This window comes from Mustela erminea, chromosome 2 (assembly GCF_009829155.1).
Source record: "Mustela erminea isolate mMusErm1 chromosome 2, mMusErm1.Pri, whole genome shotgun sequence".
In the NCBI taxonomy this organism is placed as follows: Eukaryota; Metazoa; Chordata; class Mammalia; order Carnivora; family Mustelidae; genus Mustela; species Mustela erminea.
This window is the reverse complement of record NC_045615.1, coordinates 5987374-6013749: the sequence shown is the minus strand read 5'-3', so window position 1 is coordinate 6013749 and position 26376 is coordinate 5987374. Positions and strand designations below refer to the sequence as shown.

The 26376-nt window shown below is 42.3% G+C and overlaps 1 protein-coding gene across 2 annotated transcripts in view; it reads left to right on the top strand.

Moving 5' to 3' along the window:
• EBF2 (EBF transcription factor 2) overlaps window positions 1-26376 on the top strand; it is a 188056-nt gene that overhangs the window by 123144 nt on the left and 38536 nt on the right. For both annotated transcript variants that reach the window (XM_032332212.1, XM_032332213.1), the window contains exons 7-8: window positions 10604-10685; window positions 25356-25473. In XM_032332212.1, the coding sequence (XP_032188103.1) occupies window positions 10604-10685; window positions 25356-25473 (200 nt within the window). The remainder of the gene's footprint in view (window positions 1-10603; window positions 10686-25355; window positions 25474-26376) is intronic.

Below are 26376 nucleotides of genomic sequence, written 5' to 3'. Positions count from 1 at the left end.
TTTAGCCTCTTGTTCATATTATTCCAGCTGTTGTTATTATGTTCCTTCTGCATAACTCTGAAAGACACAGAAAACTCCCTTTCTTTTAGGCTTTTTAAAAATACCCTTAAACTGGTTAATCTCTTCAGGTGGAAACCAAAGGCGAACGCTATGGTCTGGCTCAGAAAAACTGTCCAAATGTCTTACGTTTCCAAACTATCCAAGTAATAACATTGCTTAGCTCAGAAAAATTGTTGCTCTTTTTCCAGGTGCTTTCAAAATATTTTCCTCAGGCTGGTTAGTCACTGTAATAACCCCATGACATAGCTGGAGTTAAGGTACATGCCTCTTGAGGCAGAAACAGAAGCTGCCCCTTGGTTTGACCCCCTGGCATCTGCTCCTGGCGGTGGCCATGGGCCTCTGAGACTACTTCTAAATTTTCAACTCAACTCCTAAGCTAGCTTATGTCCTCACTTTGTCCAAAAAAAAAAAAAAAAATTGGCTGACGTGTAACAGGGAAGTATATGGTAACGAACCTGGAGAAATCATTTCCCATTCTTCAGAAGAAGTTGCTGTTGTTTGTAGAGTCATTGTAAAAACCTAAACCTCCAGGGATAGACGGCCAGGCACATTTTAAGTGGCTTGTTCTTTTGGTCTACCAATCTTTTGGCGGCTAATATTAGTGATTTAGCTGTGTGGGAGGGCCAAGGAGCTCTCTCTTTCCTCGTCTCTTTGAATGTTTGATCACTTAACTCCACCAAAACACGCATTTCCCACTTTGTTTCTCGAGGTTCATTCTCAGTTCGTGTCACTATTTGTTAGGCTTGCCTTGGCCTTCCAGATTCCTGCCGTGCCTCAAATTTTCGAGCCAGGTATCTACAAGCACGTTGACTCTCCCAATCCTGGTTTATTTTGGGGGGTCAAAATTGAGCTTCGTGCTTGGTTGCAAAACTATTACAGTTTCCCATTTTCAAGAGCACAGATGCATACGTTTCTTTGAGACTGTACTCTTCAGCATTAAAGAGGGACCCTTCATTGTAATCATTACCAAATGGATACAGTACTAATGGAACTTAATTGTTTCCACTAGATGGATCTCGGGTGTTTTTGGCAGCCAAAATGAAAATGATTCCAAATACCATCAAAGGGGCTTATAAGCACCCAGCATGCACAGAGTGTTTTGATATACAGTGGAGTGTTAATATCATTATCTCTCCTAATACAACATACGGTTACTTTAATCCTCTCCCGCCTCTGTGATCTTGGAAGATCCGACGGATAGAAGGCAAAGAATAAAACATTATATACAAGGAGACAAAGGGAGAATTAGTCCCCATCCTCTGAATGCGATTTTTTTGATTGTTCGGATGTTGGCTTCAAATATGTACCTTTATCAATACTGACTTCTGTATCTTCCACGCTAGTTTGAGTTTGTATGCGACATCAAACATACCTTTTCACACATGTTCTTTCCAGATTTTTTTTAACACTTACTTAGCAGTTTATAGAAGGAAGTGAATGATCTCCTCAAGCTGCTTACAAATTAAAAAAAAATCTGTGCTTATTAATTATGCAGGATTAGTCTAATTATAATTCAGCAAATTAATTAGCGACAGAAGGTGTTCTGAAACATTGGAGTACATTTGCATGTTAAATGGAGAGGCTAGTCTGTAATATATGTAAATTTATGCATGGCTTCATAGTTTAATTTAAAAATTTGCAGCTGCATATGGTATGGGAGCAGGTGAAAAGTCAGTTTTAGTTTAATGATGCTAACAAACATTGGATGGTGTCCTGTCTTAGCAAGAGAATGCACTCATATCTGCTAATCTACGACTCTGTCATAAGACTATAGTATTGAATTGATGCTCAAACTCAAGGTCATTAGTGAGTGGACCCCGTAGGTGCAGTAAGTCTAAAGCTAAAAGCTGCAGAAAGAAAGCGACGATAGGAAGGACCCAAACCCTGAACTTTGTTTGCCACTTTGGCCAGCAGCGAATATTGAGACAGTCTGCTTTAGTTTCGGGAAAGTCACATTCCAGCCCGTGTAAAAAGGGACATCTATTTGCCTGACTGTTATCTACTCTGGCAGGTATAAAAGAGTTGTCCAACCTTGATTCTCTTTCCAAATATTCACATTTGCACTTCATTTCAATTTCCCGGAGCCGTGGGAAAGTTATTACCAAGTTATGAATTAATGGTAGGGTAGAGAGTTTTACACATTGGCCTCAACCATCTGGCAAAACAGTAAAACCAGCGGACCAGGCAGCAGCAAAGGGCTCTTGGTGTAATTGGTGTTCACTGCTCAGCCTAGCATAGATGAGCTTCACAGGGAGGGCAGAGCGCCGGGAGGGGGAGGGGAAGGCTGCACAAGGGGAGAAGGGGCGCTAAGGAAATAGGACGGTAAGGACCCATTAAGCTGATGGCTGGCTAATAACTTCATTTCTCTCCTTCACCCGAGTAGTCGTGGCATTAGAAAGGGAAATAGATTTGTATCCCAATTCTGAAGGCTCACGGAAAGATGCTTCCCAAAGTCAGTCAGTAACATGTGCAGTTTCTCTCTGTCTTTTTTCCTTTTCTTGATCAGAAGGGCTAGGAAGGGATAGGGCAAAAGAGAGGATTTGGGTTAAAAACAAAACAGAACAAACAAGCAAACAAACAAACAAACAAACAAAAAAGGAAGAGATGGAACTGTGCACATTGCAAAGAGCCCTCCAAAGACATTTAACGATAACAATTAGAATTACAAACATGCTCTTCGTGTTGTGTTTCATTCCAATTCAAGCCCAAAGAGTTCAATTATTATTTTCATTAATGGTGTCAGATTTTCATCCGAGTGCAAAAACAAGGACTTTTCCTTGGAGATTTTTTTTCCCTACCAGCCTCATGTTGCCAAGTAATGGAATTCAGAAGAGTGAAGATGTCTGAGTACAGAAGAGGAAAAAAAAAAAAAAAAGTCCCAACATCCAGCCCCAGGTCCTTGGAAACTAGAGTGGGTTACCGGCCAGTAGTGAGTGGAGAATCAAAGTGGCCCCTTGGTTATATACCTTGGCAATTGTTTGCCATTTGAGCTATGGGAGGCATTCACTTCAGAACAAATCATAAAACGAAGTCTATCAGTACAGAGTCAGAATTACACGGTGGGGAAGTGGCTTCCTCCCGGCGCCTGAATGAGTACAGCAGACTCACTCCTGAGGCAGCGTGTTTGGTAACGAAGGATCTGTTGCCACACTGAAATGCCACTTCCAGGAGCTTGTCATTGGAGTGAACACCAAAGAGAATATGATTTGATGGGGCCTGCTGCCAGGTAGGAACCAAATGATTTTGCCTGCCCGGAGCTTACTGAAAACAGTGGTGAGGATCTTGACCCAGTATCTTCCACTGTTCCTCTTTTCTGGCAATCTGTTGTAATAGAGTTAATGGCATACTCTTTTTTTCTTTGGAAAAGAGCTCTCCCTAAAAAATCAAGGGAAGAACTTTAATATGGGACAGATAAGCAATGCAGAGAGAACCAGATCTGAATTATACCCCCTCTGATATAATTTCGTTTGGAAAATGGGCTATTTTAAAAAGGTGGTGGGGAAGAAGGGGCAGTTCAAAGGAGAGTGTCAGAAGCATGCCCAGCGAAATGTGAGGGAGCTAACTTTGCCTGGGTAACTAGTCCTCACTACTGGCCTAGAGGCTCTATTACAGGAGGAAGAAACTGAGGGTCCTAATTTTCACACTAAATACTAAGTAAGCAAATAAAAAAATAATAATACAGAAGCTTTGGCTTCATGTGGAAATGACTTGGTAGGAAGGACCCAATAAGCTGCCACATGAAAGACTGAAATTATCTGCTGCCGGAGAAATTAACTTGCTGGTCTATTTAAAAATGTCCAAAGGAGGAGAGTCTCCACTGTCCCTTGGGTAATGCTTTCAAAATTTAGCTTGGTGACTTGACTCTGAAAAAATGTTTTCCAAGACTTAATTCAACTTCTTAGGTTATACATTTGACTTCCAGCCTTTTTTTCTCCATAGTCTTAATGGACAAATGGCCTCGAGTCTTCCTCATCCACTCAGGGTAATCGTTGACCTTCTTTTTGTAGAGAGCTTTTTGTAGAGCTTGGACAAGGAAGGTAACCTGGCTGAGCCTTGCTTATTTCCTCTGTAAAATGGAGACGTTGATTCTCCTGCTGTCAGAGGTGGGTGGATTAAACGAAACCACACATGGCCCATAATATGGGGTCGATGAAGGTGGGGCATTTCTTTGTTATTATTATAATCATCATCATGATTAGTCTTTTAGCCTTTGGGAGTTAGAGACATCGAGTATAGCTGTAAGAAAGAAAATTTAGTGCTTCAGAGTTTTTTGTAGACTTACATTTTTCAAATCTGAGATGGCCTTTCACTGACATAGCCTGAGTGAATTAATGGTCATTAAACTCTTCCATAGGAATGTCTGTAGAGATTAAAGTTTCTGTGCCTAATCTGGTCCTGTATTCATACTTACATTTTAAGGGCTTGTTGAAATAAATGGAATAGATAGAAAATCAGCTTATAAAAATGAGTATTTGACTGAAGCCTAAGGAAGATAGTCAGTCAAAATTTTTAAATTTCTCCTCTTTCCATGGATCTTCTTGAACTTTGTGCCTGCCATCATCTTACCAAGCAGATTCCAAGTACGAAGCATTCCCAGATGCCCCACTGTCAAGTTTTTAAGGTGCAGCAAGAACCAATGGGGAATTTGACCTCCCAGAGTGTCTTCATTTTTGTGGACTTCAACGAGAGTCTTCACAAAGCCCTAAAGCTTCAGGGCCCTTTCTCAATTGGGCTGACACCTAAACAATCAATAGGGCATGTCATTTTCAAGCCAAGCGTGGGGCCTACTGGCGCCCTTCACCTTACTTTAACTGCCTGGATTTGGATTCTGCTGGAGGCTTTTGGGAGAGGAAAATGTATTCTTTCTGTGGTAGGAAGGTTCAAAGAGGATATCACAGTTAAGACCTAGATTAAAGCTGGAACATTATCATCGTGTTTTTTACTGGTCTCTAGTGGAAACCTAACACTGAGGGGTTTTCTTACCTTATAAAGCAGAGTGAGCTGCCATGTTGGCCATCCCGAGTGAGAAAATGGCTCCAGGGGTATATCCATCCTGCACGAGACCCCTGACTCTGCCTAGTCCCCTTAAGGATGTAAACTTGACAGGGCCCTGGGAGAGGGCTGCCCATTTCTTTCAAATATGATTTTATCATCCAGGATATCCCAGGTAGTTTTTAGAAATGACTATTTGACAGTTCTTAGAAAGGTCTGAGTGTTTTAAAGTGTTTTCAGAAGCACACACAAACAGTGAAAGCCAATTGAATTTTAATTTATTGGACTCTAGAAAAGGAGGGTTAGCAGTTAATCCAGATAAAATGTGTCTTCCTCAAAAATCAATGGCCTTAGGCTTTTAAACACCTACACGGTTTGTGAGGCTGATTCAAGTCTATGTACAGGTCAGACTTCAGTGAGCCAGCCTGCCTATGTGGCCATCACAGCAGAGAGAGAGAGAGAGCACTCCCTGGTCTTAGCTTTTGGAGAGTATGGGGGTGCTCTTGTCCTCATGGTGTGTAAGATGTGACCATGGCATTGTAGGAGTTATCCCTAGGGTTGGCAGAATTAGATTTCTTTAAGGGAATAAGTTTCAAAGTGAAAGGTATTCTACATATTATTTTGCATAGAGTAAGGTTCTGCTTAATGGTAGCTGTTACTAGTGCTAAGTTCACATTCTTTGATACACATCCCTGTCTAATCTTTTTCTCGAAAGAAGCTTTCATGCCTTCCCACAGTGCTTTCCTTAACGTTTTTTTGTATTGCAGTTTTTCAGAAGGCGCTATATCTTAGCTTTCAAATGGGAGATGAATGGAATGACCTCTACCACAAATCTGGGCGAAATCAGGCTAGGTTTTGTATCCATCAGATCATTGGTTATAATTCCGGAATCCAGCATGAATACTAAGTATTTGCCCTTCCTTTGCTTTAGACACAGTACCTCCTTCTCTTCCCCCACCCCTGGACCTTGACTTTTCACCTTATTTGTGCAACTAGTTTGAATCTCAGTTTCTGTTTGGGAAGGGCCAGGACACATCTAGACCCATCTAGGAACTTTCATTCTACTCTCAAACAGTGCTATGTGTTCCAATATTCCAGAGATTTCGGGAGAAAGAGACTTCTGGGTGGCTGGGCAGTCCCCTGAAATCTTAGACCCATATTCAGGGATCTCCAGATTCCTCTCAGAATCTGAAGAAGCATATTTTGAATAGCTTGGTAGTGTGCTCCATGACAGCCAAGATTTGGTCCATCTTATTTGCCATGGTGTCTGACCCTTTGTGGAACATACTATACACTTCGTAATTGTTCAGATGGTTAAATCAATTAATTCAGCAAGGATTCTCATTAGTAGGCATTTACTTCCATGCAACTCTATTTGACTTAGTGTTTTCTTCTAGGGATGCTATAGTCTTCTCATTCTTCAAGAAACCAGAATCCTTCACATTGCTCTTTTTCTTTCCTCCCTCTCTCCGTTCCTCCCCGCCTCCTCACCCTCCGTCCCTCTTCTTCTCATTATTTCCCTTCCTTCCTTCCTTTTTCCTTTCTTCTTTCTTTCAGACCATTTTCTGAATTTCTAAAACCCGCTATATTGAGATATAATTTACACACTATAAAGTTCACTGATCTAAAGTGCACAGTTCAATGGCTTCTAATGTATTCACAGAGTTGTGCAACTGTCACCGCGATCTAATTGGTTCAGGAAACAGACTGCCAGATGGAGCTTGCTGTGAGAAAGACCCAGGTTCAAATCCGTGTTTCTGCTACTGACAAGCTGTGTGATCTTGGGCAAATTTCTTAAATTTTTGGTGACTTCATTTTTCCTAGCTGTGAAATGATTCCTTAGTCGTCAAGTTGTTGTAAGAAAAAAATGGCGCATTTTATATGAGGTACTTCCACCTAGCCTCAGGGTATGGCACAGAGTAGATGACTGACAAACTTCCGAAGGATCTCCTCTGTGATCCCTGTACCCTTCAGCTGCTGGACCAACACAGGATGGTGAGCAGGGACACAGATGGCTCTGATCGGTGATGTTCCGGGCCACCTTCTCCTGCCTCAGAAGCATGTAGAAGGGAGCCTAAGATGATGGTCACTCAACAGTTTGCCTGTCAAGCCCCAGGGGACTGCCTGCTCTGACCTGTTTTCTCTCTGCACTCGAGATGCCCCACTGCCCACCGATCAGCAGTCCATGCTTACTTTTTCCCCCCACCACTTCAGGTCAGTGGGTTTGACCTACCTTTCAGAAAACCCTGCACACACACCCCCTTGGACTGCAGCAAATCGTGGTCTTTTTGTCTTCAGTGGTTTCTTCCCTCAGTGTAGCCATTTCTGGAGGCTCAACTCTACACACTTTTCTTTGCCATCACAGAATATTAATGTTAGAAGGACCCTAGTGATAAGCCAGTTAGACCCAGTTGAACAAACTGAGGCCCAGAGAAGTGAGCTAATTTGGTTACACAGTTGGCTCAGGTCAAGACTAGACTACCGTGCGGCATGTCATACATATGTGTGGAGTGAAGAAACGCCCTTTGGTTCATTGCATCACCCCAGCTGACCTAGGAACCAGGTTGCAATGTGCTGCTTGAGTTCACATTTTGATCCCACCTCTCTACTCCTGTGTATCTAGAGACCAAGGATAAACCTGTTGTTGGTGGTGTGTCCACTCCTAAGGGGTGAGATCAGAAGCTTTGCAAAGTGTACTGTGCTAAGTGGTTATGATATTTATGTAGTCAACATTGTTTGGAGAAAGTGGAAATAACAACTTCCAGCCTGATGAGAATCTGCACATTTGGTCTGAATCTTGCAGTTCATTTGGGCTTCCCGTTTCTGAGCGCAGAGTGCTGACATTTCCCAGGCAGCTCTGGCTTCGGAGGGATCCAGGCCCAGGGGATTTGTTCCCTGCAAGTCACCCTGTGGTTAATGGATGGTATAGTTAGTAAAGGGTTCTGTATCGAGCCCCTGAGCATGGTGGGCGGGGGTGGGTTGGGGGGGGTGGGAGGGAGGGAGGTGGAAGCTGGCAGTAAAAAGAAGAGAAAAAATTGGAGAGAGCAGTAAACCCCCAGGACTCCTTTAAATTAATTTTTAGGCTCACATATAAAATATCCAGGTCATAATTTCTGGACTAGCCATTTAGAAGCAGCTATGTCTTCTTTTAGGAAGCAGTGTACAGTGTAAGAGAATTTTCTCTCCCTCTCTCTCTCCCCACATATCTCTCCTTCCTCCGCTGCTCTTTTCCTCTTTATGAACAGAAGATTATATCCTTAGTGTGCAGGGGCTGGGCGGGTTACAGACTTAGACTCCAGGCCAGCAAAAGAGTCAAAATTTTCCACCCGAAGAACTGGTAAGGGTCCTAATTGAAACCGAGCCTTTCAGCAGGCTCCTTCTTTCCCTACATCAATTCGATTTCATGTAAACATGTATTCCTTCTGCACTTTTCCACCTTCCACACCATGCGTCTAATAATGTCTTCACGAACATTCATGTTTTCGCCAGATATGTTTTAGAGAAAGGGTCGGGTAGGTAAGGGAATGTGTCAAACACGGGCAGTGCATTATAAGGAGCTCAGTCGAAGCAAAACTTTCCCCAAATCAAGGACTCCATAAGAAAAAGCACTTGATTTGGCTATAGGAGGGGAAGAGGTGTAAATCACGCTTGGGGGTGTTGGAGGATAGATGTGGTGTGTGTGGGGGGGGCTATTGTTCGGAAGGAGACCCGAAAGAGAATAAAGCAAGTCTGAAGCATATTGTAAGAGCATCTCCGTGGGTTGTGAGTGACTCTAGCCGCCTCTTCTGTAAATGCACAAGTGCAAGGACGTTTCCCTTTAGAAAAATAAAATGTTTGCCTTGTGATCAACCTCTGAGTGCTACTGGAAGACGTTTCACAGCACTTTAGGAAGCGAAAGCAGGTTGTGAATTTGAACGCTGCATAAAGCAGTGCGGAGCAAAAGGGAACAAACAAACAAACAAACAAATAATAAAGAAACGTGGAGCATTCCTCTGCCCTGTGGCTCCAGAGGTAGCTCCGGTGAAGACCCGGATACCTTCGTGGCACAGGAAGTCGTGCCAACCTCCCGGCCCAGCCAAGATGAAAAGAGAGAAGGGAAAAGCAGATGTTACCACATCATGAACAAAATTTTAGCTGTTATTTCCAAATTCCCACCCCACCTTTATTTGTAGCTAGGGGTCAGGAGCAGTTGGCCAAATATTTTCAGCAAATCTAGAGTAAAACATCCTCAGATACAGAAATCATTTTGAAGAACACAGTTCTCATTCTCTCCTCCTTGATCATTTACTATTTATCTTTCCATCAGATTTTTATTTTTCTTTAAGTGCTAGATACAATTAACTGGAGCACTGTCCAATTCTTTTGTGTGATTCTTTAAAAAATAAAAAATAAACAGAAGGTCACCCAGAGAGCATCTCACCAGCCGTTGCCTTAAAATAGAATTTTTGGAAGCATTGTTGATTTCTACTTATTTTTGTTGGTAAATCCTGAGGAAAAAATGTATATCTTTTCCTTTAAAGTTCTAATTCAAGGCATGGATGTGAGAGTTCTGGAGGGACTTTGGGACTGCGGTAAAATTTCGTTGTCATAGTAACAGAAAGGGAAATAGGCCTAGCTCACCTGGGACTTTAACACTGCAAAAGCTGGATTTTTTTCTTTTCTTTTCTTTTTCTTTTTCTTTCTTTTTTTCTTTTTTTTTTTTTTTTAAGGAAAAGGACTCTGCAAGTGAGATAAATGAAAAACTTATTGTGTTTTGAAACAAAAATCCCAAACATTAAATAGGTAAATGGCTGAAAAGGTCACCTCTGCCATTTTTCTGGTTCGACGTAGTTGTCTGATTAAAAATGCCCAATTTAGAAATTGCACAAATAGTTTATTTTGGAGACAGTTGGCTTACCAGTATGCCTCACGACGAATGATAACCTCAGACGGTCATTCGGTGACTTTGTATTTTTCCCGGTAATCTGCAGAAGGTCTGAGAGGACATTCACACTTGTTACGAGTCCTAAAAACCCCAGTGTGTACCTGCACAGACTGACCTGCCTTTGGATGGCAACGTTACTGTTTTCTGATTTTGTATACATTGGTTAAAAAGAATAGGAGCGCTTTGTGTGTGAGGTATGTGAGCACGGAGGTGCGTGTGGTCGGCGGAAAGCCACATGCGTGGGAAACCCTGGGATTCTGGGGGAAGTCATGCCATTTTTTTCCCCCCGGAGCAAGACATTTTTGCACGGCAGGAGTCACTGCTGCTTTGGAAGCCTTATTTGTGGGAGACGGAGTGCCCTTGCAGCTTGGGGGGCAGGTATATAAACCAGAGCCCAGCTTGTGAACCGCTTCGCAGGCCTCAGCGGTGCTGGAGCCGGCGTGTGATCGCAAACATCCAAATTTGCAAATTGCAGAAGGTCAGCAGTGTTCCTTCCCAGGCAGGGCCGGCTGAAACTCCCCAGACATGAAATACAATCCCTTTCAAATCAAATCTAATATAATGCAGATCTATTTTCTCTTAAAAAATGTTTACTCCACCATGTAACACATCGTTTTCTCTCCACAGATTCTTTCTAAAGTTTTTCCTCAAGTGCAATCAGAATTGTTTGAAAACAGCAGGAAACCCGAGGGACATGAGAAGGTTTCAGGTAAGGGGCCTGCCGTTCCTCCCTGTTCAAGAAGGCGTCCTGTTTTCTCTCTCTTTAGCACTTTTGTTCCTTTCTTTCTTTTTTTTCCCCCTTAGAAAACATTATTCACGGAGGCTGCTAACAATACAGATAACTCTCATTGCGTGGAGGGTTTCTGCATTTTGTCGTGTTTAGGCCTTTTGCCTCTGTTGCCCAGGCCCCAGGGGAAGGGCACCAACCCCGGCTGGAGATTTGATTTTCAGCCCTCGGGCTGCCCTTCGCGCACACAGCTGCCCACAGCAGGACCCGTGTTCTTGATATTCAGCCACTTTGGGATTTTTCAAAGCAGCTTCTCTGTGCTCTCTGCAAGCCACAGCCTCTTCTCTTCCTCTCCCACCAATTAACTATTCAGTGGTCTCTCTCGGAGTCCTCGGGAAAGCAGCAGCCCAAACAGCCGTGGTCACTTTAAGATCGCAGCATGACAACAAGACCCACGGGACAGTGACCCAGCTGCCTGGCAGTTAAATCTGCCACCGGTTTCATCACCCTTGCCACTGATGTACTGAAGATACGCGCTAATAAAAACACAGAGAGAGGCAAAGTGTGTCAGGTTGGAGATGAGAGGAAGTGCAGTCCCCCTTGGCCCCCTTCCTTAATCTTTGAAGGACCCTTATTTAATCCGCCAAAAGGCTTTCCTGCCATTCGTACACCCCGTTGAAATATAGAGAGCGCCCTTCCCCGTAGAAACATGGAAAACACATTAAACAATAGCATCCAAGCTCCAAGCTTGAGACTTTAAAGAAAAAAAAAAAGTCTGGCAGCCATGGGAGGGATGGGGATATTAGACTCGTATTTTCGGTGAGAACAGTGAGGTTCTGAGGGTTTGGTAACTCGCCTCGAATCACAGGAAGGGTACAGTGGAACCAGGAACCAGGAGGGTCTATCTGGTCAAACCCCTTCCACCAGACCACGAGTTTGCACCGTCGGCAGCTGCTAAGTGGATGCCTAGTTGTTGGCTTTTTGAAATTCTTCATAATTTCTGAGTCAGGGGTCACATACACTCGTTTAGCACAGGATTGCGCCAGTCAAGGGGCTGCTCCTGCTTGCCACCCGGAGAGCTTCTGGGGCTTAGGAACAGAGTCCTTCAGGAGTTAACGGGGGAGATGGGCACACATAAGGTGAGAAAATTACTTAGTTAAAAAAAAAAAAAAACAACTCAAGTCATTCCCCTCCCCCCCCCCCCCCCCCCCCGCCCATGTCATGGTCTTCAAACAGCCTTGCTGACACTGGGACATTTTTGGTTAGTTATTTAACATGATTACCAGCCTCTCTTAAAAAAGTCAACCCCCTCCTCTCCACCATACAAATTTTCCCCTTTTGCACGGTGTAAAGACGAGCAGAAATAAAATGAGCTTTCTTGGGGACCACACGGAGCATTGTGCGGGGAGGAGGTTGATGGTGTTTTGTGTTCCAAATGCAAACGTAAATAATATCAGTCCAAAAAAATGTACAAGATTCAAAAGGATTCCAGAGCACCTTGATGGCCAAAGCTTGGCTTTCACTTCCTGAAGAAACAGAAGTAGGAAGAGGGGTTGGCAGTTTGGATTCCTATCCCCTACTTTACCATCACTTCCATAGACTTTTAAATTTGAGAATGCTCCCATCAATTTCAAGAGGCTTTTAACAGAATGTCTTGGTATTTTATTTTTCTCAAATTTTGGAAATGTACAAACTAAGCACAGACATGTTCGTATTTCCTATACTTTTTCCATTATTTACTAAGTAATGGTTTCATGTTTCAGTGTGCCTGAGCTTTTAACAGCATTAGAACAAATACTACTGATCTCAAAATGATGGGAGATTCTCATCCAATGTGAAAATATTTGACTTCAACAAAGAAAGGGAAAGAATTTTTTTTTTAAGTTTAGATTAAACTAAACTTAAGTTTAGATTAAACTAACTTTAGACAATTAGATTCTAATTGTCTTATTTTGGGGATAGAGCTAAAATTAACTGGCAATTTTGTGAGTATTTTTTTCTTGAGATAAAATTCATATAACATATTCATCATTTTAACCATTTCAAATTGTGCAATTCAGTGACCTTTAGTATATTCACAATGTTGTGCAACCATCACCACCCTACAATTCCAGAACATTTTCAGCATCTCCAGATGAAACCCCATCCCTCCCAATTCCCCTTTCTCCCCACCCACTGACAACCATGGATTCATCACTTTCTCTGTCTATGGATTCTTCTATTTGGGACATTTCATATAATTGGAATCATTCAATAATACATGTCAACAATACACAAATCAACAATACATACAATTTTCGTGTCTGGTCTCTTTCTCTTAGCATCATGTTTTCAGGTTTATCCTTGTAGCAGGTATGAGTAGTTCATTCCTTTTTATGGCTGAATAATATTCCATTGTAAAAGTTAGCACATTTTGTTTATCTCTACATCAGTTGATGGACACTTGGGTTGTTTCTACTTTTAGGCTTTTATAAATAATGCTGCTATGAACATTTGTGTACAAGCTTTTTGGTGTGTGAACATATGTTTTCAATTCTCTTGAGTATATATCTAAGAGTAGAATTTCTGAGTCATATGTTAACTCTATCTTTAGCTTTTTGAGGAACTGCCAAACTGTTTTCCACAGTGGCTGCTTCATTTTATATTCCCACCAGTAATGTATGAAGGTTCCAATTTCCCCACATCTTTGCCAACACTTGTTATTTTCTAGGGTTTTTTTTTTTTGTTTTATTTGGTCTTTTGTTTTTGTTTTAATTTCTAGCCATCCTATGCGTGTGAAGCAGTATCTCATTGTGGTTTTGATTTGTCTTTCCCTAAAGATGTGAGCATTTTTTTTCATGTGTTCATTGGCCCTTTATTTGTATATCTTCTTTGGAGAAATATTTGTTCAAATCCTTTATTCATTGTTAAATTGGGCTATGGATCTTTTTATTGTTGAGTAGTAAGACATATATATATATATATATATATATATTTGGGATACCAGGCCCTTCCTTATCAAATAAGTGATTTGCAAGTATTTTTTTCCTATTCCATGACTGTCTTCTCACCTTCTTGATCGTGCCCCTTGATGTACAAAATAATTGATAATTTTTATACTGTGCTCAGATTCTATTAAGAGTATAACCTTTAATGAGCACTCTTTACATGGAGAAGGCTACTGTGGAGAAAGTCTTGACTATGTGCTGTAATGGTCAAGTGAGAGACTTGGATCAAGTTCAAAATATGAAACCAAACCGGAGATTGTAGGTAGTCATGGCGAGAGGATCTGAAGGAATGGTAACTTAGGAATTTCTGAAATACATATTTATTCAGAATGACAAAGATAATACTTTAAAACCATATAGACAGTTACTTTGTTCCTCCATTTTGTTATATGATCGATCAAATATATTTCCTAGAGAGGAGCTTTGACCAGCTAAGCTACAGCACCCGCTGATCAAACATATTTAATCTGAAGCATTCTTTTGTAGAGATTTGTTGAGAACAGCATAGAAATAGGAAATTCTTCTTACCAAATCATGAATCCAAACAAACTCCCTCTTCTCTCCCACCTCTCTTCTTTCCCCTGTCCCCAAACATTTGTGGAACTTGTATTCTTTTTCCCATAATGACCAAATGAGAACAAAATCATTACATTATTTTTTTTCAAGCCTGAAACAAACCTCTCTTTAATTCAGTCCAAGTCCCAAGTATCTCAGACATAAATAAATATATATACCTATTTATCAAAACACAATAGATTTTAATCCTTTTTCAGCTCAGATCTTTTTGAAAATTTGGTAAAAGCTATAGATTCTATTGCCATAAAAAGCTGCATTTAAGCCAAGCTTTGCTTAAAATGTCAGGTGTTCCCACATCTCTTAGGGTTCCATGGTCTCCTGACCTAAGGAAATGAAATTCATCTACCAAATGGGTATCCTCCATGTAATTTAACTCTTACAAAGGGGACCTGTCCCCTTGGGAGTTCACTTGATAATCTTCCCACCTTCTTAAAAGTGCCATCTGTTCCAGGTGACTCCTGGATCCATATCCTTAGACCTCAGCCTTCTCTGGAGCTGCAGAAATCCCACTCCACCTTCTTCCTGGGCATCTTCCCTCGGGTTACTAATGAGCACATGTTCATGGCAGAATTCAATACTTGCTCTATGGATCCGTGCCTTCCTCATTTATTGGTGAAGTGTCACTTCCTCCCCCTAAGTATATGCTAAGTCTATCTCTTCTCCTGAACACAACCGCAATAGGTCCCTGCTTCTCCTTCTTCCTTGTCCAGTCCTAAAGCTCAGATTTGGAAAGGCACGGCTGCTTAGTATCTTCATGCCCGGCACATCCCCTGTTGTTTCCATATACCCACCGCTCACTAGGCACACCTCACTGATTTCTATTACGTGGACTATTACTTGAACCTTTCCACACATTTGCCCCTCTGCCTGAGATCCCTTTGCCCCCTTTAATTTGTGACTTTTACCCATGCTTCAAGACTATACGTGAATGGCACCTACTTTTTGAGGCATTTTTCAGACTCTCTCTGGCAGATTCATTGGCTCCTTCTTCTGGGCTATTGTTCCATTCTCTACACATTGCTACCACACCATCAATCACATTGTCTTGCCATTATTGTTCATCTAAGAGACTGTGCTGCTTGAGGGTAACATATTTTTTTTTAATTTTTGTATTTCTCCCCAGTGCCTAGCATAATACCTGCCACTGTAAAGAGTTCAATAAATTGTTTTTAAATATTTTTTTAAGAGAGAGAAGGAAAAAAAGGAAGAAATAAAGGGAAAAAAGGAAAGATTTTTTGTGGTCCCAAAGTATCTAACCCCATGGGCCATACATGCAGAAAATCATTCCTGCCCTTATTGAAATGGAACAATTGGGTGAAACACCCAGATTAACAGCTCAGTGAAGGAAAAGAAAGAAATTTATGTCTGCTTGAAGCTAACAGTCCTGTTAAGAGATGATGAACCCCATTCTTTATTTCTCTGCATTGTGGGTAGAGGGCAGGCGGTTGGAAAATCCGGAAGAAAACCAAGCCAAGCCAAGGAGAAGTCAAACATATTGTGCCCACATTCAGGTTTTAAAACACAGAAGTTGGTGACGTTTGGGCAACTGTTGCCAACTCATTCTCAGAGATAGGTGGACTGGGTCTCCTCCCAGTCATGGTGAAAACACTGATGCACTCATTCATTTGTCCAGCCACCCACTCGGTATTACTGAGGACACTCTGTGTGCCAGGAACTATCCTAGGTGCTAGAGATACATCAACAAGCCAAACAGATATAATTTGCCACCCTTGAGGGACTTCCCTCCCAGTGGGGAGATAAGGAGAATATGACAAACGAGTGACTCACATAGCTTAGCTACGTTTCTCTGTGGTCTTCAAGTGACCTGCCTGGAAGCATGGGGCCTGGCGTGATGCCAGTTGGCTGGTGCTGAGTACTGAGACTTAGTGCTGTGGTCATGGGCAACTGAGGTAGAATCTCAGGGATGCCTGCCATTATAATGATAGTAAGTGTGGATGCTCTTCCCAGTGGTTTTCTAAGTTTTCCGTGGTATCAGCTATAACACGACACTGATGTCAGCAGATCACTCACTTAGTTGGTATTGAGAACATTCAAGATCTGGGTGCCAGTTATTTTCCTTTGCCTCAACAAGACTTTGTTTTATTTTTTTAAAGATTTTATTTATTTATTTGACAAACAGGGATCACAAGTAGGCAGAGAGGCAGGCAGAGAGAGAGAGGAGAAAGCAGGCTCCCCGATGAGCAGAGAGCCCGATGTAGGGCCCGATCCCAGGACCCTGAGATCATGACCTGAGCCGAAGGCAGAGGCTTTAACCCACTGAGCCAGCCAGGCACCCCAATAAGACTTTGTTTTAAGCAGGCATGATCACTGTAGAGGCCTGGGGTATTTTCCATCACACGGGTAAACACCAACTTGCCTGTTAGTCATTCTGGAATTAGGAGCATGCACCTGGCTATATCTCTAACCTTAGGATAATTTTATATAAACTCCTTTATTTACAAACTTATAGCTTTCATGTAGTGAGGATAAGATTCTTACCATCATTTGCTGAACTTTTCTGAGTGAGTCTTGTGTGTCTCAGATTCACCCCTAAATTATTCCATTTTTAGTTTAGGTCCACCAAAATCATCAATTTTTATGTACTTATTCTAGGGAGAAGACTAAGAAATATATCCTGGAAGGTCTTGCCATCTGTTGCCTCAAGACATAAAAGGTCAAGATAGATGGGGAGCACATGCAGACATTTGCAATGAAAGAAAAGTTATTTTGGGAGCCAGACTAGGGAGGGACATCGGGGCTGAGCTGATTCTTGTTTATGGGGGCTCTGCACATGCCTCCAGGATGGGCCTAACAAAAGGGAATTTTGAGGGTCCTTGGAGGGGGTGAGGGAAAGAGTTGTGCTGTGGGGGGACACAGCTAACAGGTCTGTCAGACATCTGAGGAAGAGAGAGCAGTGCATGGTGGCGGGGAGAGGGGAATGGAAGACGCAAAGATCTCTATCAGGATGAAGAAAGGAAGTGAGGCCATGTGAGCACCAACTGGCATCAGTGGGGTAGTTGATACTGTGAGAGGCCTTGGGCCTGGATGCAGCCACTGCACGGGAACAATGGGGAAATTAATGTGGATGACAGAGACACCCAGTCCACACAGCGGGGCGTTAGCCACCAGTCTGTTTGACTGAACGACGCAGGAGCAAAGGGCACGGCTACTCATGTCTTGGAACGGGGCCAAGAGCCATCCAACAAACTCTTATGATTTCTTAAACCCCCAGTTCTTATATAAAACTTTTTAATGGCACCACCATCTATTTTCCTTAAATAAAAAACGTTGAGTGTTTCTCTCACACCCATTGAAGAGGGAAACGAGAGTTTAAATTAACTCCAAATGGTAAAAATTTAACACAGCTCCAGCTGCCTGCAGGTCTCTTCAGTTCAGATCTTTCAATTCAAGAGCTACTCCAGCTGCTCTGTGATCTCATGCACCATTTGAAGGTTGCTGTGCTACCGAGCAGCAGTTTTAAAGCTCATAATGAAAATCACTTGACTTATGGCCTCTCTAATCAACAGGTGAGTCCATTATCTGGTGGTAAAACAAACCAGATAGTCTGAGAAATCATAATTATCTACTTGGAGTCAGGAAAAAAGAAGACAAAAAACCTCTGAGGGTCTGAGGATATTTCCCTTGGTCCAGTGCTTTAAGCTTGGGGAAGGTTTTCTATGCGTTACTTCAAGCTTTTGTCTTCTCATAGGATACCCTTCTGCCATCCCTACCCCATGCCTTTTTGCATCTCAAATGGGGACAAGAACCAGGGTGATAAAAATTTTAACCAACCCACAAAGGGAATGTGTTTTGAGTTATTCATGGGAGAAAAGGAAGAGAAGCAATAGAAAGTAGCTGCCTGCGTGTAACTCTTGGGAAAGATTGTCAGATTTCAGGCAGGTGGAAACAAAGCTTAAAGGCTGAAACATTTCAGGAGACTCAAATTTGGGTGCTAAAGCCTAACACCAAACACATTCCAGAACAATCAGATGCAGAACTTCCTGGAAAGCAAAGCTTTCTTAGTTTTGCAATAGGAGTACATCGGTTTGTAGCTGCTTATGGGGACTACATGCTCCTGGTTTTTGATGAACGAGAGGTGATTCATGAGGTCCCTGGGGGGCAGGGTTTGGTGGAAGAGAATGGCCCAGCGAGTCAAGAACTACATCAAATATGTTAAGGCTCCCCTGTGGCTCTCAAAATGTTTGCTAGTAAAATACTGCCCTTGACCATAACCATCCCACTTGGGGAAAGCAATGGGTTCAATGGAATAAAATGAGGTAGGGTAGATGTAGCCAGTGTCTATGTATGACCTTTGAGATGGGGGAATTTAGTAGTAAAGCAGGCTTCCTGACGACATGAGAGGCTGGTTGAAAAAAAAATTGCCACATTCTAACTGGTTTTTAAAAAACAAACTCTTAAAAGATGGCTATCCTAAGCCAAATTTGCAAATCGTGCCAGTGGAAATGGTCTTCAGTATACTACTGCGCTTATGCCAATTAGATTTTATTTTTTAAGTGCCAGAAGAATGGTTTCAGTGACCTCGAGTTGTGTAACAAAACTTTTTCAACTCTTTAAGGCCTCTCTCAAATCTCATTTCCTTGATGGAATTGATAGTCACCGCCTTCATTATAGGTTCATTTTTCTCACCTCTGGGCTCCTGGATTATACGGTGGCCACACAGTTTAGTCCTCAGTTATGCATTGCTATCTAGTCATCTCTTCTGATTATATGTAGTGTTTGTTATGCTTCATCAACTCCCTGGTAAGCTCCTTGAAGTCATGACAATGTTTTCTGTGAGTCTCCATTGCACGCAGCAGTACCGTGTCACTGGGAACGTCACCGGGAGTGTCAAAAACCACATCTGACTGATCAAAACATAGGGCTGTCTTCTTACTAAAGAAAGTGTCTTCTCAGGAGCTATATCATTAATGCCACAGTCTCCCCTCCCTTGGTGTGAGCAGCTCCCACACGCCCCACATCTGTCTCGACAGCAATCAACTTCGTGTTCTCTCGTTTGGCACTTGATCCTTAAACGAACAGAAAATTTAGCCTTAGGGAATATGAAACAACAGTGATTGCTAAGAATTCTGGGAATTCCTTTAAAAAAGAAAAAAAAAGATGACAAAATCCATACTTGTGGGGTAGGTGTTTAAAGGTAATTTTGGAGACCCTGGAGTCCAGTAACAAAGAAGAATCTAGGCTTTAAATCTGGTTTGAAAATACGATGTGTGCCAAGAATAAAGTGGTGGGGAGAAACAATTTGCAGTAGCCAATTGTTTGTTGTTAGCCTGGGTTGGATTAATGGAGGCTTAGACAAAATTGTTTCATCAGAGTCCCCTTGTCGAATGCGAAAATTAGCCAGTGTATAAAAACACCAACGGAGTATTTTTTCCTCATGGTGTAGACTCCAGACTTGGTTGCCAGCACAACCAGAAGTCTGTCTTGCTTTTCTCTGTCCCTTTAATGGTCTCTATGTCTCTTTCCTCCTACCACAGGTGGAAAATAAAATCCCACATAATAGTTACGCTTTGGGAAAGCTGAAATAACATATATAGCAACTGAACAGTTATAAGGGAAAAGCACATCATGAATTTAATTCCATTTCCAGATGTAAAATGTCATAAAGAATTTTTTTTCCATACTTGGCAAAATAACAGGAATTTTCAAGACCATTTTATTTAGCTTGGTGGATGCGTGTTTGTGGGTAGGTATCAGAAAGCCTTGCACCTCGGGTGTGCTCTAAATGCTACACATCCGGGCTTTACTGAGATTAAACTACCAAAGATCCACGTTCAGCGAGAAGGTACATGACCTTCATTGAAACGGAGGGGAAATGTGTCCGCCAAATGGTTGAAATGGGTGTGTTTTCAAAGCAAGGACTCTGATCCGTATGGGAAGGTTTCTAACCCAGTGCAATTATTCTCCCGTGGGTACAGACGCTAGGATACTCATCTGTTTCAAAGAGCAGATCATGTAGTCATTCCACACATTTTTCATAACGACTTCTCTTTTTCCTTTACCCTTCTATGTGAGACGTAAGGCCTTTGTAGGAACACCTGGGCATGAGCTGAGAAAGGCTGGCTGGGGGTAGACTCCAAGCTGGTCGTCCCTCTGACTTGAGTAATTCAACCGAATCATACAGTTATAGCTTGGAGAAAGAGAGATGTTAAAAAAAAAAAAAAAATTTAAAGTGTGATGTTCCAACAAAGCCGAAGACATTTTAGAGTGAGACATAAAAATGCCCCATGGGTGGGCATTTTTATGTAAGTAAGTCAGGTTGGTAAGGGTTCCCATGTCGCCTGCTATCATTCCAATACCAAAGGAGCCGTTCCTCCATTGGAAACCTGATTGTACAGATTAACGGATGTGCCCACCTAAAGAGTAACTCCCACCGTGGCCTTGTATGGGCAGGAAAGAGCGCTTTACAACTCAGCTCCTGCTTCGTGTAAATTATTAGAGTGAGGGACGTGGGAGTACTTTTAGATAATGAGAAGAAAAAAAAAATAATTTGAGAAAGCCAATCCGTTTTCTTGAGTACTTTCAGCAGATTGCTAACACAGTTGCAGATTTCGGTCTCAAAACTGTCTTGTATTTTTCAAGGGGAGCTACTGACTTTTTCTTCATGTGGCTAAAACTGCCACATCGAATGATTCAGAACAGAACCTACACTGCCACTCTCCAGTTGCTCTGTGTGAAAACTCACTAAAAATTCGAGATCACATGAAGCAAAATAAGGAATCGCAAAAATTGGAGAAACTACTTCCACTTAAAAAATGCAAGCAATTTCAATGGATCCCTACTTCTCTCTCTCGGAATTTTGTCTTTTTAAAGTGCCATGTCATAAAAAATATTTGCATGAGTATCATGGGTTATTGCTTTTGTGTTGAAATGTCTCAGTCGAGGAGAACTGTAATCCATGGTAGCTTGGGTTTCTGACCTGCAGGCTTTCCCTTCGGAGCTTTGAGCTAAAATACAGATATTTCTCAACTATGAGAAACAAATGAAAGCTGTCACAGTGTCAGCAGCAAAAACCAGGGGTCCGTCCCACACAAATTATAGACATCTGTATTCCTAATTGGCATTCTTTTGGGCCATGCCAGCATAACGGCAGTGCCAAGAGAGGCTGACAGCTTTAGAAAAGACCAGGTATCAGGTTTAGGTGATAGGAGACACTGATGAGACATAGAAGTTCCTTTGTCGGCAATATTCTCCATATGTTTGTTATAAGGCCCGTGACTTCTAGTTTCTGCTACCTCCAAAACAGCACCCTTTGACTAAATTTGCTACCCTGAAAACAGATCAGCTCATGAGCTCGGGAGAACAAGTGGTACTGATGGTTATATGATCAGAAGATCGTTGGCAAAGATGCATACAAATAGTTAACAAGGTAATGGTAAGAAATGTTGACCTTGATTTGTTTAGCTAAGATGTAAAGATTTTTGAAGGTCAAAGGTGTCCTTGTGTAGTGTTTTGGAGTCTAACTGTGTCTGACCCTCTAACATTAAGCTGCTGTGGCCTGCAGTTTTGAAGAGTGAAGCAAACCAGGGGAAAAGAGAGAAGGGGGGAGAACAGGAAATGGAGTGAGGTGTTTCAGGAAGTTGTCAGGGGTTGACTGATTGATTCCAGATGGAAAAGGTCAGCCTTCGTGACCCAGGAAATACTCACTAGGGGAAAGAAGTTGGCTTGTGGAAAGGGAAGGCCTGGGAGTGAGACGACGCTGGAATGCACATTCCACTTCCTTTAGTCCCCAAACATTCAGAAACTTTAACTTGTCTGAATAGAATAATATCAGTGTTGTCATCATTCATCAGAAAACAGGGAAGGAAGTTAAATTCAAAGCTTTGAATGGACCAAGTTAAATTCAAAGCTTTGAATGGACCAAATGTATCTTCACCTCCATAATGTAGTTCATTTTCTTCCAGAAGGAGAGTGGATGTATGTAAAAATCAGTATTTGTGTTTGTTTGTGTGTGTGTGTGTGTGTGTGTGTATAAAAACAATGAGCAAACACGTCCTGTTTTGCATGCTGAAGTTGGAGGATTAAATTCTGTACGTTTTCCCAGTTCCTTTTAATTGACAGACTCTTCTAGATATCCCACAGCCCAAGATATTTGAAATATTAAAAATGGGAACTTGCCTCGTATCTATATATATACACACACACGCACATACATTTGGACATAATTTAAAATCTTGTAATAAATTTTGCAGACACTGAAATAATTCAGGTTAATTCCCTTGCTGTCATGAGAGGCCAGCGCTAGCCAGCAAGAGATTAAAATTTATTTCCATTGTTAATAGAAAATAATGAAGTGCATCTGAACCATCAGGGTATGTCATTCGGGAAATGTTCACTTTGGAACTGAATCTCACTCCACCCAAATGGACAATGATGAAATCAGCTGGCTCGAGAAAGCCCCATATTTTGTGGCAGGAATGCATGAGGAGCACGAAAGTACAGTATGACAAGAAGCTTGTGGAATGAATTAAAATGGTCTCAGAGAGAATGCTCTCTCTCTCCCCATAATCCTCAGACAGCCTGGGGTTCCCCTCCCTGTGCCTAGCACAGCTCATTAGCAATTAAAGCCTGAAGCGCCCTCTTGTTTCTAGGCTTTCCGGAGATGGCAGCTACGTCAGTCAGTTTACACACACAATTTATAAAAGTTACCTGATTCCTCTTGTTACTACACCTTCTCCTGTTATTTTCAGAGGGTAAGCGCTTGCAGAGGTGAATGCTTTCAACCCTCATACTCCCCTTAACCCCATGCCAGGAGCCTGGGCTTCTCTCTTCCTTTGACTATGATGCCATCTTGTGCTTGCCCTGACAAGGACTTGGGCCTCCAAACACTCGTGGACAGCGACGGACGTCTACATCTTACGGTGGCCACCGTACGATAGGAAATTTCTGAAAGCATTTTCCCCAGACTCTGAACATGTTGACATGGGACAATCCAGATCCAGAGCTAGACAGGGTGCATCCCTGAATTATGGGCTATGGACAATCATTTTCTGAATGACAATGGAGATTCTGTTAAGTTCCTTTTGATGTCACAGAGAGGTGGGGACACCATACCTGTAGTGTATTCACAGGAGAGGAACTGAAGTATGGGAGAGACACATAGCTGACTGGGAACACGTTCTGTCGTCTTTGAATCTCCAGGGTCTGATGTAATACCCAACATGTAGTGGGAGTTCAGTGAATGCTTTTGGGATGAATGATTGAAACCCGCTGATGTCTGTGGAAAATTCCTGTATGCTACTGTCATGCCCATGGGACCAAGGTTAGGTGAAACATTTTGGGGACTCATGCTTTTAAGGGTTCCCCTGAACCTCTAATATATTAAAATATATATTTAAAAAATTAAAAGCTACCATCTAAAACTCCATTGAAGGTAAAAAATAAAAAATTCAGAAGGGTTTCCTTGGGGTGGGGGTTAGGGAGTGGGGAGGATTGACTGAAAAGGGACACTTTCTGGGGAGATGGAAATGTTCTGTACCCTGATGTCTGTCTTACCTGGACGTATCTGTCAAAACTGTGCAGCTAAGATTTGTGCATTTCAATGTATGTAAATTTCACCTTAAAAAAAAAAGGATGGATTTATTATACTACCCCATTCACTTTGTTTGCTTGAAATTACTCACAGTTGAAAATTTTAAATGCCATCTAATGAATCTTACTTCACATTAGAGATAAAGTAGAGCCGAGGTTCCCCTCACCTTCATTTCATGAGAAGGAAGGGTGGCAGAAAAATTATAAGTAGAATATCAGCAAATTTATTTTGGGAGTAGACAGGAAGAGTCATTTTTTAAATAGAGCTCCCATTACATACCTATTCAATGCCTTTCCTTCAGAGGGGTGTGTGTGTGTGTGTATATATGAAAATGTATATAACAAGTTTTTTTCTCCAAAAAAATGACATGCAAAACAGACACACAGACTCATGTCTAAGACAGCCCATCCTCCTGGGTCAAGTAGGTAATGGGTGCACTCAAGTCCACACACTTCTTCTATACTTTCCCAATGGCTCTGGTCTTCCCTGACCTCTGCCTCTTGGAACTACAGCACACAGGTCGAACTCTACTTGATCACCCAAAAGCGAGCTCTCTGAGGATAGGGTCCAGCCTGTGTGTCTGCCTTTCTAGAGCCTCCCTCAGAGCTTACACTATAGAAGGGGCTCAATGAGTAATGTCGCCTGTCCTGGTGACAGGCCAAACGAGGCAGAGAAGAGGCAGTTAGGGGGGAACTCATCTCCGTGTGGCATGCACCAGGCCCTGCACCTAGGGCTTTACATGTAATATCCTATTTTATCCTTAGTTTATTTATTGAGCCCTGGAGATAGTCATTGTTGATTACGTTTTACAGATGCGAAAAATGGAGATTAGAGAAGTTGAGGTAATTTGTCTCATGTTACCGGGTGGCAAAACAACAGTTGTTGTGTTTTTAGTTCTCTCTGACTCCCAATCCACGTTCTTCCACTGCCCCACACCCAAATCTTCCCTTCCCTCTGCCTAGATTACTAAATATCCTACATTTTCAACACCGAATTCCAGCAAATTCATCTCCTCACCAGAAATCAGAGCTTCTCTGCCACTGCTCTCTAGCGGGTGGGGACAACCCACCAACGGCTCCTCAGACCCATCTCTGCACCCAGCATGACGTCAGCAGCCATTAGAAGTGCGAGAACCCATTGCCAAGCTGGGAGACATGTCCTCCCAGCTGGTGTTGCGGTCTTCCCTTCCCGAGTGCACACAGTTGGCTCCTTGGCGTGACCACAGCTCCAGGGTCAGCTGGGAATGGATTGTCCAGGTCCTGTAAGAGAGAACTCCATCACCCCACTCCATCACCAGGGCATGCCTTGAACGCAAATAAGTAACAGCATGCGAGTGAAGTGTGGCCTCTTTTTCCAGGAAGTTCGGCCATAATCACAGGGGGAGGATGACCTGTTGAGATGCCAAGGGCATGGCCCTGGCCCAAGATTCTGTTCCATCTCTTATTAGCCATAGGGAAGTCTGCAAGACAGTAGACTGTGACTTTTCCTACTTTATGTACAGCTAACTCCCCCCGCCAATTTTTTACTTTAAATATGCAGGTTGTGTTGTCAACAACGGTGAACGTGGATGGACATGTGCTGGCTGTTTCCGACAACATGTTTGTTCATAACAACTCCAAGCATGGCCGGCGAGCAAGAAGGCTGGACCCATCAGAAGGTAAGGCTGCCTGTCATCCCGGCTGAGAATGGGCCAACAAATCAAGGTCTCCGCCATGGTCTTGGTTTGAATTTTAAATTTCTCTCTGGGAGGGCATGGAGAAAGTACACAAGATCATGTGGGTTTTAAGTGAACTTGTAAACACTGACTCCTGCCTGTTTTGTTGCAACCCCGCATGCCTCCCAGCCGACGCTCTGGCCTCCATGTATCCCTGCCTCTGCCATCCAGTCCTATGTTTTTCTTTTTGCTAGACGGGCATTGAGGCAAACCTAAGCCTATGACATCTTAGTTAAACAGGAACATTACAGTGCAGACGTGTATGAATAAGTGTCAGATGTGCCCTTAAACAGATTGTGGCCAGAACAAAACAATGTGCAGAATGAAATTGACACTAATTGATTTTTGTTTGCTTGGACAAGAAGAAATCATGATCTGCTCTGGGTACTTTTCCATGTGCATTAAAGTCGTCAGAAATACTGGTAACTGTTCAACTTCAAGTTGTCCAAAAAAATTAAAGCATATCAAGGAAGATAACTGACAAATACCTGAGTAAATTCCATCTTTTACACTCCCCAACTCACTGGGCTAGTAAGGCTTTATAATATAGGGTGAATGGCTAACCTAGGCTACTATTTTAGTGTGATGTTTTGCTGTATACTACCCACCAGCTCCCAGCTCAGCTTGGCCCTTAAAATGTGTCTTGTATCAATTTAAATAGGAATTAATGAACTGAAAGAAAATGATTGAATCAGTAAAGAATTTGGAGTGGTGTTAATTCTCCCACAGTGGGCACTGAAAGGGGAGAAGAAAATCCCAGGGTTCAGAACTAGGAACCCATCCAGTTTCTTTTGACTGATTGGATGTGATTGACTGGCTGTTCAAAGGGGGCTCATGTTTTTGGAG